This window comes from Boleophthalmus pectinirostris, unplaced genomic scaffold (assembly GCF_026225935.1).
Source record: "Boleophthalmus pectinirostris isolate CB_2022bp ecotype Guang Dong unplaced genomic scaffold, ASM2622593v1 HiC_scaffold_10, whole genome shotgun sequence".
Classification (NCBI taxonomy): Eukaryota; Metazoa; Chordata; class Actinopteri; order Gobiiformes; family Gobiidae; genus Boleophthalmus; species Boleophthalmus pectinirostris.
This window is the reverse complement of record NW_026570971.1, coordinates 17,463,242-17,473,008: the sequence shown is the minus strand read 5'-3', so window position 1 is coordinate 17,473,008 and position 9,767 is coordinate 17,463,242. Positions and strand designations below refer to the sequence as shown.

General features: G+C 36.8%; 2 protein-coding genes across 2 annotated transcripts; one reads left to right on the top strand and one right to left on the bottom strand.

Moving 5' to 3' along the window:
* Positions 1-21: 21 nt before the first annotated feature.
* Positions 22-4,705, bottom strand: mocs3 (molybdenum cofactor synthesis 3). Its single transcript, XM_055156869.1, has 13 exons — positions 4,487-4,705; positions 4,185-4,317; positions 4,015-4,107; positions 3,808-3,928; positions 3,429-3,503; positions 3,206-3,323; positions 3,021-3,129; positions 2,609-2,671; positions 2,096-2,259; positions 1,527-1,574; positions 928-1,024; positions 722-829; positions 22-242 (listed from the first exon to the last, which is right to left on the bottom strand). The coding sequence occupies exons 1-13, from the start codon at positions 4,580-4,582 to the stop codon at positions 85-87; spliced, it is 1,383 nt and encodes a 460-aa protein (XP_055012844.1). The 5' UTR covers positions 4,583-4,705; the 3' UTR covers positions 22-84.
* Positions 4,706-5,164: 459 nt separating this feature from the next.
* Positions 5,165-9,155, top strand: qpct (glutaminyl-peptide cyclotransferase). Its single transcript, XM_020919731.2, has 7 exons — positions 5,165-5,337; positions 6,482-6,628; positions 6,711-6,992; positions 7,514-7,681; positions 7,782-7,881; positions 8,192-8,308; positions 8,384-9,155. Exons 1-7 carry the CDS (start codon positions 5,218-5,220, stop codon positions 8,563-8,565), a joined length of 1,116 nt encoding a protein of 371 aa, XP_020775390.2. The 5' UTR covers positions 5,165-5,217; the 3' UTR covers positions 8,566-9,155.
* Positions 9,156-9,767: the final 612 nt, after the last annotated feature.

The window sequence follows — 9,767 nt, the reverse complement described above, 5'->3', positions numbered from 1 at the left end:
TAAAACACACACAATAGAAAATAAAATACATGAAAATGTTTATTAACTGGACAAAATATACTTGAAATAAAATCTTTTACATTCTTAATACTGCGGAAAAGTTTGGTCCACTGTGTTGGCCCACGCCATAAGACCACCACAAATGTCTTTCACTGTGATTTGGTCTATTTCTGATCCACTCATTTCTTCCAATATTTTCACTGCCTTTTGGGAGAAATTGCCCAGCTTACAGATTACAAACACTGGAAAATAATAAGACAACATTTTAATACCATATCATGCATTACTAATAGCTTGCTGTATATTCAACAGATAAGACTAATACTGTTTTGCCATCTTTTGTAACTGAAAATTTAAAAAAATGAAATGATTAGATTCATACAAGGGGAAAGTTAACTTTAAAGTTAACTTTAAAGTTAACTTTAGAGTTAACTTTAGCTCATTGGTATATAAAGACCACAGAGATAAATATTTAGAACACTAAAATAAAGTTAATGAATAGTGATTTTTCAAGCAGGCCAGCTGTCCAGGTTGACAGAACCTGCTTTGGAAAAGGGATTGCCTAGCAACACCATTACAATCTGTTACTAGCAGTGTAAGATATGCCACCACGCACACATTTTGAGACAACAGCATGGACTGTGAATATGTAAACTTGGCTTTACGTGTCTGGTCATTTTAAAAAGCATGAATAGTCATGAGTGGTGTTTTGATACGTTACCTGCAGGCTGGCAGTCACCTGCCATCTGCTGTTTCAACTGGCTGATTCTGTCCCTTAGTAACTGGATCTGATCACTCTTCCTCTCCTCTAAACTTGAGAGTGGGATGTCTGGCAGCAATATAAGCAATATAACCAGGCAAACATATGGAGGAGAACACATGATCCCCATAGACAGAGCCATATCTGGATCTGGATCAGAAGGATACTGAGGGAAAAGGGCAAGTGGCATATGTCCACCTCCACATCGGGACGCACATCCAAGAGAATATGGGGGTCAGTCCTGTCCAATATGGTTTTATATTCCTGCAATTATGATAAAACTTGAATTACATTTTAAAAAGTAGGAGTACATACATACATGTTGATGTTGTTAAATGTAGAAATAATTAGTTAGGAAACCAAATGACTCAGCAGTGGGATTGACTGAAGGTGCTTTAAATTAATGGATACTCTCTAAATCAGTAGCTGTGCTGTGTCTAATTGAAACTCTTGCACAATCTTCATTAGCACAGAATCAGTGTTGATAACATCTGTGCACATAATGACTCATCTGGTTTGAAAGCACCCATTCTGCTGGAATATTAAATAGCTCTACACTCTTGTCCCAAACAGAACATTCTTTTCCATAACAAAATTATCAGGCCAATTTTAGGTCATTTCCTATTCAAGGCTGGGTCACTACTGAGATGCTATCAGTTTATAAATGAACATAAAATCTTAGAAAATTGGTGGTAATTTTATAATAATCATGGCCAAGTATAAACAGAGCATAAATAACACTTGTTTTAAACTTAAGGCTCAATACCTTCACTGTAATTCGTTGATCTCTGGAGAGGAGTTTGAGATTTTGACACTGAAACACAAGAAGCATTTTCATACACACAGTGATTGACCATAACATTATGATACCCTGTTTAAGCCACAGACCCTGCAGTAATATGAAATAACCTACTCCTGTAATAGAAACAATGGCTGGATACCTTAGGGATGTACTTTTAGTAGCAGGGAAATAAGCTCACAAAGAAATGAATGTCACAGAATGAGACAACTATCAGTGACAAAGCTTAAATAACAATGGACATTTATACAATGGAGAAATTAAATGGGAAGTTCACTGGAAATGGACATTCTACCAATTACTGGTATAAGTGGGACAAATATGCCAAGCTACATTATGCCAAACAATATCTACTAGTTTTTGAATTGAATTGTTGTTCCCTCTGTGTGTCAATCTTTTATTGTTTATTTTATATGTGTTTTTTCCTATAAAATAAAAATAGATGTAAAAACGTATGTAATAATAATAATGGTTCTCAACTATTGGACCAGCCTACACAGTTTATTTTGGTATTAACCCTTTATAACCAAACCAACCTTATCTGTTGCAGCCGATCCACAAAAGGCTTCATAGTCCACAAGTTGGGTAACACTGGGGTTCTCTCCACACACTGCACAGTTGGCCTGTTTGGGTCGGAGCTTGATGGATCTGAACCTGGTCTCCAAGGCATCAAACATTGCAAGCTGTTGGCCACAGGAAGCTAGCATGCATGGTTAAGGAAAAAGGCTACTTTGTTTCCCTGCTTCTATCCCCTATCCACCTCAGCTAAGAGAATGGAATAAGCTGGCATCTGTCCTGATTGTGTATAAATGTCATCTAAACTGAAACTAAACAATGCTTATCAAGGCCAGGTGTTAGCAAGTGTGTTACAGTACAATAGAAGAACAGGATGCAAAAAATATATCTTTTATATGACCATAAACATTCAGTCAGTCAGATAAGCTCAAAGAGTTTGTAAATTGATGTCATATGGTAAAATAGTAGAATTGTTTAGTGCACTAAACAAAATGATACATTGCGCATTTGTATGGACTATAAACAAAGGATGCAACCACGTCCTGAAGCAATCTTGAGAACCTCCAGCGCCTGCAAACACCCCATTATACCTGGAACTAAATCGACAAAAATACTTTATAGTAAACATTAAAAAATGTAATAGATGCAAAATGCAGTCTGACTACTACTCTAAGAAGGATATATGTAATCCCTCAGTCATCCAGGTAGATTTCATAGATAGAATTCAAATTTCTTTTGCAATACTACTATTGCAGTAAAATGTTGCAATTGTAACTGTTAACTGTGGCTTGCTTTGTTATTGCAAATATATTTTAACATTTGCAAATATCTATTTACCACATCATAAAATTAAGCTTATTAATCTTAATTAATCACCAACAAGGAGTTTAAAATATACATACACAAATGGATTTTTTCACAAAACAATAATGAAAAGTTACTAACCTACTCCCAACACCCCTCCATCTGAACAGTTAGTCACTGTCTCTGGGGGTGGAGGGACAGGATAGAGACATCTGTAGCATGGGCCTCCTTTATAGTTGTAAACTGTTAACTACAAATTAAAATACAGGTACAATTACAAATAGACATTAAACTCAAAAGTATTTTAAAATTGTATTTAATCTCACCTGACCCTCCATCCTCAAAGCACTTGCAGACACAAGTGGCTTTCCGCTTAAAACACAGGCATCATTCACCAAATAGCGTGTAGGGACATTGTCTGAACAGTCTGCCACAATGTCATATGTGAAATTAAAGGTTAAGGAGATACATTCAAGACTCACTTACTAAGGCAGTGCCAAGTGTGTTATGACATGTATACAGTAGAATGAGCGTGATGCAGAAGGATATTGTTCAATAAGTTGCAAGGCATTCTCCGATGATAGTTGCAAGTGGTAGGGAACACACTCCACATTTGGGTTCAGCCTGTGGATGCATTGTGTCACAGTTAACATCCTTAATAAATTCATATCAGGCATTATATTCTATCTGACTGGACGTAAGAAATGAGATACATTTGGAATTTAACAAACAACAACTCCCTCTTGTGGCTGTACGAAATATTTGCCATGACAGGGACAACTTTTAAAAAGTCAAAAAAGGATACGCTAACAAATATTATATATTATGTATATTGTTTAACATTTACTGGTAATTTGTAAGTCTTTATTTACACCCTTAACCGCCTGTTTTCCTCAAGCCTTAGCATAAGCAGTAATGTTGTAACAACCTTTGAACTGAGTACGTTGCTGACAAAGCTTTAGCTTGTCCTTGGTTCTCCTCGCCATGAAGCACCTGTCTGTGAAGATTACTAAGCTCGACCTCGTCATAGTCCAGCAGACCAAGGCGTCCTGTTTAAATTTAAGAACAACATATTAATCAAACTATAACAGTTCAAGAAAACATGGAAGCACGTAGCAATAAAATATAATATTACCTATGCCTGCAGCTGCAAGATACTGAGCAAGAGGACAGCCCAGCCCTCCACAGCCCACAACCAACACTGAGGTCTTAGACAAGTTTAACTGGCCTACAAGCAGAGATGTTTGAATCTGAAAATGTATTTAGTATTTAAGAGACTTTATGTTTTATATTACGTTGCACTACCTTGGACACCAAGCTCGGGAAGAAGAAGTTGTCTGCTGTAACGCATGATCTCTTCATTAGTAAGTGAAGCTTTGGCTTCTAAAGGGGATAGGGGCTTCACCTTTTCCAGCAGCTCCAGAGTGATGCTTTTGTTCTTGAAAATAAATAAATAAAACATAATATGCAAATCTGAATCTAAGATAAAATGCATTATTCTGTCTATATATAAACATGCTACAAAAATTACCAATAATTAGTGAGATCATTAACAGTATATTCTTCCTATAGCCTATTACAGTTCTTTGTGAGATGTTTGATTTTACCTTTTCAAAATGAGACAATCTCTTCTTTAGAGCCATAATCTCACTGTCTTTCTCATTGAGCAGCTCTTTTAAGCGTTTCTCTTCGCGTGCGTCCATTACTGTTACAAAGCAAAGTATTCCTTTAGAAGAATTTTGTAGACGCACTTATAAACACACACTGACAGACATGCAGTCTGGCGGCTCCAGCACAAGAACACATCTTGGCTAATCTTCCGGGTTTCTACGTCACAACACCATGTGGTTTATGACCACGTGGTTCATGCCATTTGAGTTATAATCACTATAGTTTCTACGATTTATTGCCTTTATCTAGATTTTTACAAATGAGTTACACTAGAAACAATAAGATACTTTTGTTCAGAGGCAACTTCATCGTAAATAATGTTAATTGTAATTAAAAGGCGCGAAAGGTGATAGGCTAAGTCGATAAAAGTAGTCAAATATATATATATATATATATATATATATATATATATATATATATATATATATATATATATATATATATATATATATATATATATATATATATATATATATATATATATATATATATATAAAGAAAACTTGAGCATATATTTTGTATTCTGAGTATATTTCACCACTGAGTGAATGGACACGCTCACAGTGACGCGCAGTGGCGGTGCGCGGTGTTGAACGGCGCTGAGAGCCACGGGTCCTCCCTCCTGCCTTTCACATGATTCGTAAGCTTGTAGAGAGGACAGCCTGGAATGTGGAGAGGAGCGACGACAACGATGGCTGAGCGGACTACAGCGTGTTTCTTTTACACGATGGTCATAGTGGTGACATATATCCAGTCTAGTTATGGGGTCCCTTGGACACAAGAAAAGGTAAGATACCTATTGCTTCTATTCCTTTCCACCTTGGCCGTACATTGAGATGTTTTGGTAATACTTTTTCACATTTAAAAGAGGCATATCTTCTGTTGTTTACAGTTCATTAAATCTCAAAATTTCTGTTTATTAATAGCACATACACTACAAATAAACAACTTAAAATTATAGTTTATAATACATTTTTGAAATGAGTGCTGTCTTGTATAGGGGAATATATAATATATATTAACAGTCTAATTTTGTGGACTCTGATAAGGTCCATACTCAGGTAAGCATCTGTTGTGAACAGTAATTGTCATTGACATGCACTGGAAGGCTGCTTGGTAGTTCATGTTCATGTACTCTCGTCTTCTTTCTCCCTGGTTGCTATGGCAGCAAGGCCTCCATCATTGATCCTCCACAACTGCACATCTCGATATTTATAGACTAAACTAAGAGGACCCCCCAGTTAACCCTGAGTAAGCTTGGCAAGCTTACTTGTGGGGTGTACTGGTCTTGTGACCACATGAAATTACAACCCTGGAGTGGAGCTGCTCTCTCTAATTATGGCAGGGGTGTATGACTCATAGACAACCCCCAACAGGTTTCGTAAGAGCATGTTTTGATTCTGAAATACAAAATTGTATTTTATTTTATTTTTCTGAAGTGAAGAAAACTGTGTTTTACCTGTGTTATCTACATTCGGTTTAATTGTCACCATAACAACCAGGGGTTTGTACATGTGACCTTTGTGTTCAAATCAATAATAAAGTTTATGGTATTAGACAGTCAATATTTTTTCACTATTGATTAAAAAGTAAAATAAAGATAGTGAATAATCAATAGAATTCTGCTACTTGCTCTGGTAACGATATCTGATATCTTGGTTGAGGTACCTCAATGATACTGTTACATAACAGTATCACTGGCACATAGTAGACCATGACTCGGCTTTTTCGATTGTGTCAATAATGTGTCATCAAACCACTTGTTTATAATCTTAATATACTGAATAACTAGTTGGGGTATCACAGCAAACATTTATCTCTTTACAGTAATTTTATGCATGAATCCCATTCTAAAACCTACATTTAATATGTTACTCTTCCTTTCAAATAGTTTGTGATGCCTTGAAAATGCTGTACGTTTTGTCTTTTAGCTGCAGCACAGAGCCACCATGCTAACACCAGAAGAGATCCGGACAGCTCTCTCTCACACTAACTTGGATCAGATGTGGCAGAGGGATTTAAGACCGCTTCTTGTCACCAGGTACCCAGGATCTCCGGGAAGCCAGGCTGTACAAGAGGTGAGTAAATATACATAATTCTCTGTCTACACAATAATAGCCAAAAAGTGTAGTATGTAATAGTCTTATAACTTCTCTATAGCACATCAAAACAACCTTGGGATCTCTGAGTGCAGGATGGGAAGTGACAGAAGACAGGTTCATGTCTCAGACTCCATATGGCCCCCTGCCCTTCACTAACATCATTGCCACTCTCAACCCTTCAGCCAAACGCCGCTTGGTGCTGGCCTGTCACTATGACTCTAAGTACTACCCCCCACAGTTCCATGGCAGGGAGTTCCAGGGCGCCACGGACTCTGCTGTGCCCTGTGCCATGATGCTTGAGCTGGCACGGGCCTTGGATGAAGAACTTAAAGCTCAGAAGGTTAGGAAACACTTTTTATAGTAACTCAATATGCTGTTTTGACAAATTGTTCCTTAGTTGGCTCATGTTTCTATGTTTATGATGTAAATCTACCAATAATGAAAAGTACATTATGTATTCCAGTGCTGTTTTGCTTTGTCAGGTCGCTGTTTGCCCACAAAATAGACAGAGACATGACTCAGCCGAATTCTGCTGTCTATCAGTGAAGCATTCAAGAGACATGAAAAGACTTATTATTATTATTAGAGAAACAGTGAAGCTTTAATTTGATCATCTAGAATGCCATCCTCACAATCAAGTTGACAGAGTTAAATAACTGTTGAAGTATTCATCAATTAAATAATTTAAATCAAAAATCATAAATTCTTTGCTGTATACTAATTTGCTGATCTGCCTCTTAACTATTATCATTTAGTTTCTCAAGTGCATCTGTTGTTTATACAAATGTCCACAAGGGGTCAGCAGAACACTGTGATTGAGCCGAGGAGTGACATTTCATTGTCTTGTTAATTGCCTCATAGAGCTCCAACCCCAACCTGACACTGCAACTGCTCTTCTTTGATGGAGAAGAGGCTCTGTTCCAGTGGACAGCCTCTGACTCTCTGTACGGCTCTCGACACCTGGCTGAAAAGATGGAGTCTACTCCTCACCCCGCAGGAGCCACAGGGACCAACCTGCTGCATGGCATGGTATGAACTCCCAGCAGATCACAGTCAATATAAAAAAGATCTTTAAACAAAGGAAATTCTTCAAACAGTTCCCTAAGTTACTAAAACCTTCTTGTTTCAGGATCTGTTTGTCCTGTTGGACCTGATTGGTGCCCCCAGTCCTCGCTTTGGAAACCAGTTCTCCAGCACATTACGCTGGCTCACCAGACTCCAAAACATAGGTATAATCTCTTACGGACACATAAGTTTTTCTCTGCCACCTTTACTGTCCAAATATAAATGTGAATTCTCAATTTAAGAAGAGAGCGCTTTCAACATCTAGAGTAGGTTGAATGTAGAGTCAAAATCCTGACACTGTGATGAATATGTTTTATTAGTCTGTCCCTCCACTTTGCATGTTTTAACTGCATGTGCACTGCAGCACTGGTGTATTATTACTGCCCTGCCCTACCCTCTGCAAAGTAACAAGGTACTGACCTGATGTTTTTATTGTAATTTTTTTATCTTTTTTTTTTATCATTGTTTTCACAGAACGCCGTCTTCACTCCATGAACCAACTCGTGGATCATCCAAATGACATTCAGTATTTCTGGCCAAATGTTCCTGTAGGCCGTGTCCAAGATGACCACATACCATTCCTAATGAGAGGTACTTCAGACTATACTATGTTCAGATTTTATTTGTTTTACTTGTCAGATAATATACTCTTTACTTTCTGCACAGGTGTGCACGTTCTCCACCTCATCCCCTCTCCATTCCCAACTGTCTGGCACACATTTGATGACAATGAGCAGAATTTGGATCGTGCCTCCATTCAAAACCTCAATAAGATCATTCAAGTCTTTGTACTTGAGTACCTCAATGCCAAACCAGCAGTTTCTACAAACCCATCAAATGCCCCATGAAAATCTGTATTAGAAAATATACTGCACTAAATCTATGAACAAGAGTATCAACAAGTACACTGATATACCGTTGTAGTCAAATGTATATAAAATCAAATACTTTAAGTAACTCTAAGGCCCCATTTTTTCCTCGTGAAGGCTTCAGTCACCATCATTCAGATCAGCACACACGATCCTCTGTGCTAAAGCTACACTGCCTTCTTTATAGTCCCTTTTAATGCTTAGACTAGAAATCTAAGAGTCAATGTTTGTATTCCAGCCCTATATTAGGAAGCATGTTCCATATGAGATCTGTTAATATTTAGTTTAGTTTGGCTTTAAATATTTGTATTTAGTATACAAAGTATATGTATATGTTTTTATTTTTATTTTCTTCATCCAGTATATACACTATATTCTCAGTTATTTACAAATAACATGACTGAGTATATATCTCTCAGTCTCATCAGAAATAGTATTAGACTTTCAAGTGCTGGTATTTGTGTATCTTGCCATAATTAGTTTGATCTAAATGTGAGAGCCAGCATAGTATAAAGTGCCAAAGTTGAACTTCCTGTATTTTGACTGTAAAATAAATGTTGATTCAAAAACATGTGTGTCTTTATATGTTTTAGCAGGTTTTTGTTTGGGTGTATTTTTCCTTAGAAGTATTGGGGATAAAAATACACTTACAGGAGTATACAACACAGAGTTTAATTTATTCAACAATTCATTCTGTTCTTCATTGGGTAAACACTTGACCGTTTTTGCCCATCAGCCTTTATTTCATTCTCTGCTCCAACTCCCACAATGGCGTTAATCGTGTTGACCTTACTCAGATTGCACTAAATCTAAATACTTCAAATCTGTAATTAGCTAAAGTGAGAGTAATATTCCTATATCCATATTTTAAAACCCGCAATAACAAATAGGCTTCACACTGAGTATGTTTATTCCCAGGAATGTCAACGACAAGTCCTATAAAATTTTAATTAAAAAGTAAAGTTATTATTTCACAGTGACGCCAACAGATGGCAGTAGACTATAAATTGCTTCAGTATACAAACAGAAAAGTAAAACTGAGTAATGTGACCCGTGTGAAAACAAAAATTACATGATTTGATTAGACCAAATATGTGTTATGATTAATAGACCTATATTTGTTAAAGCCTTCAATAAAATTAGATCCAAGGCCTAATTAAAGGTAAGTTAAGGGTTAAATT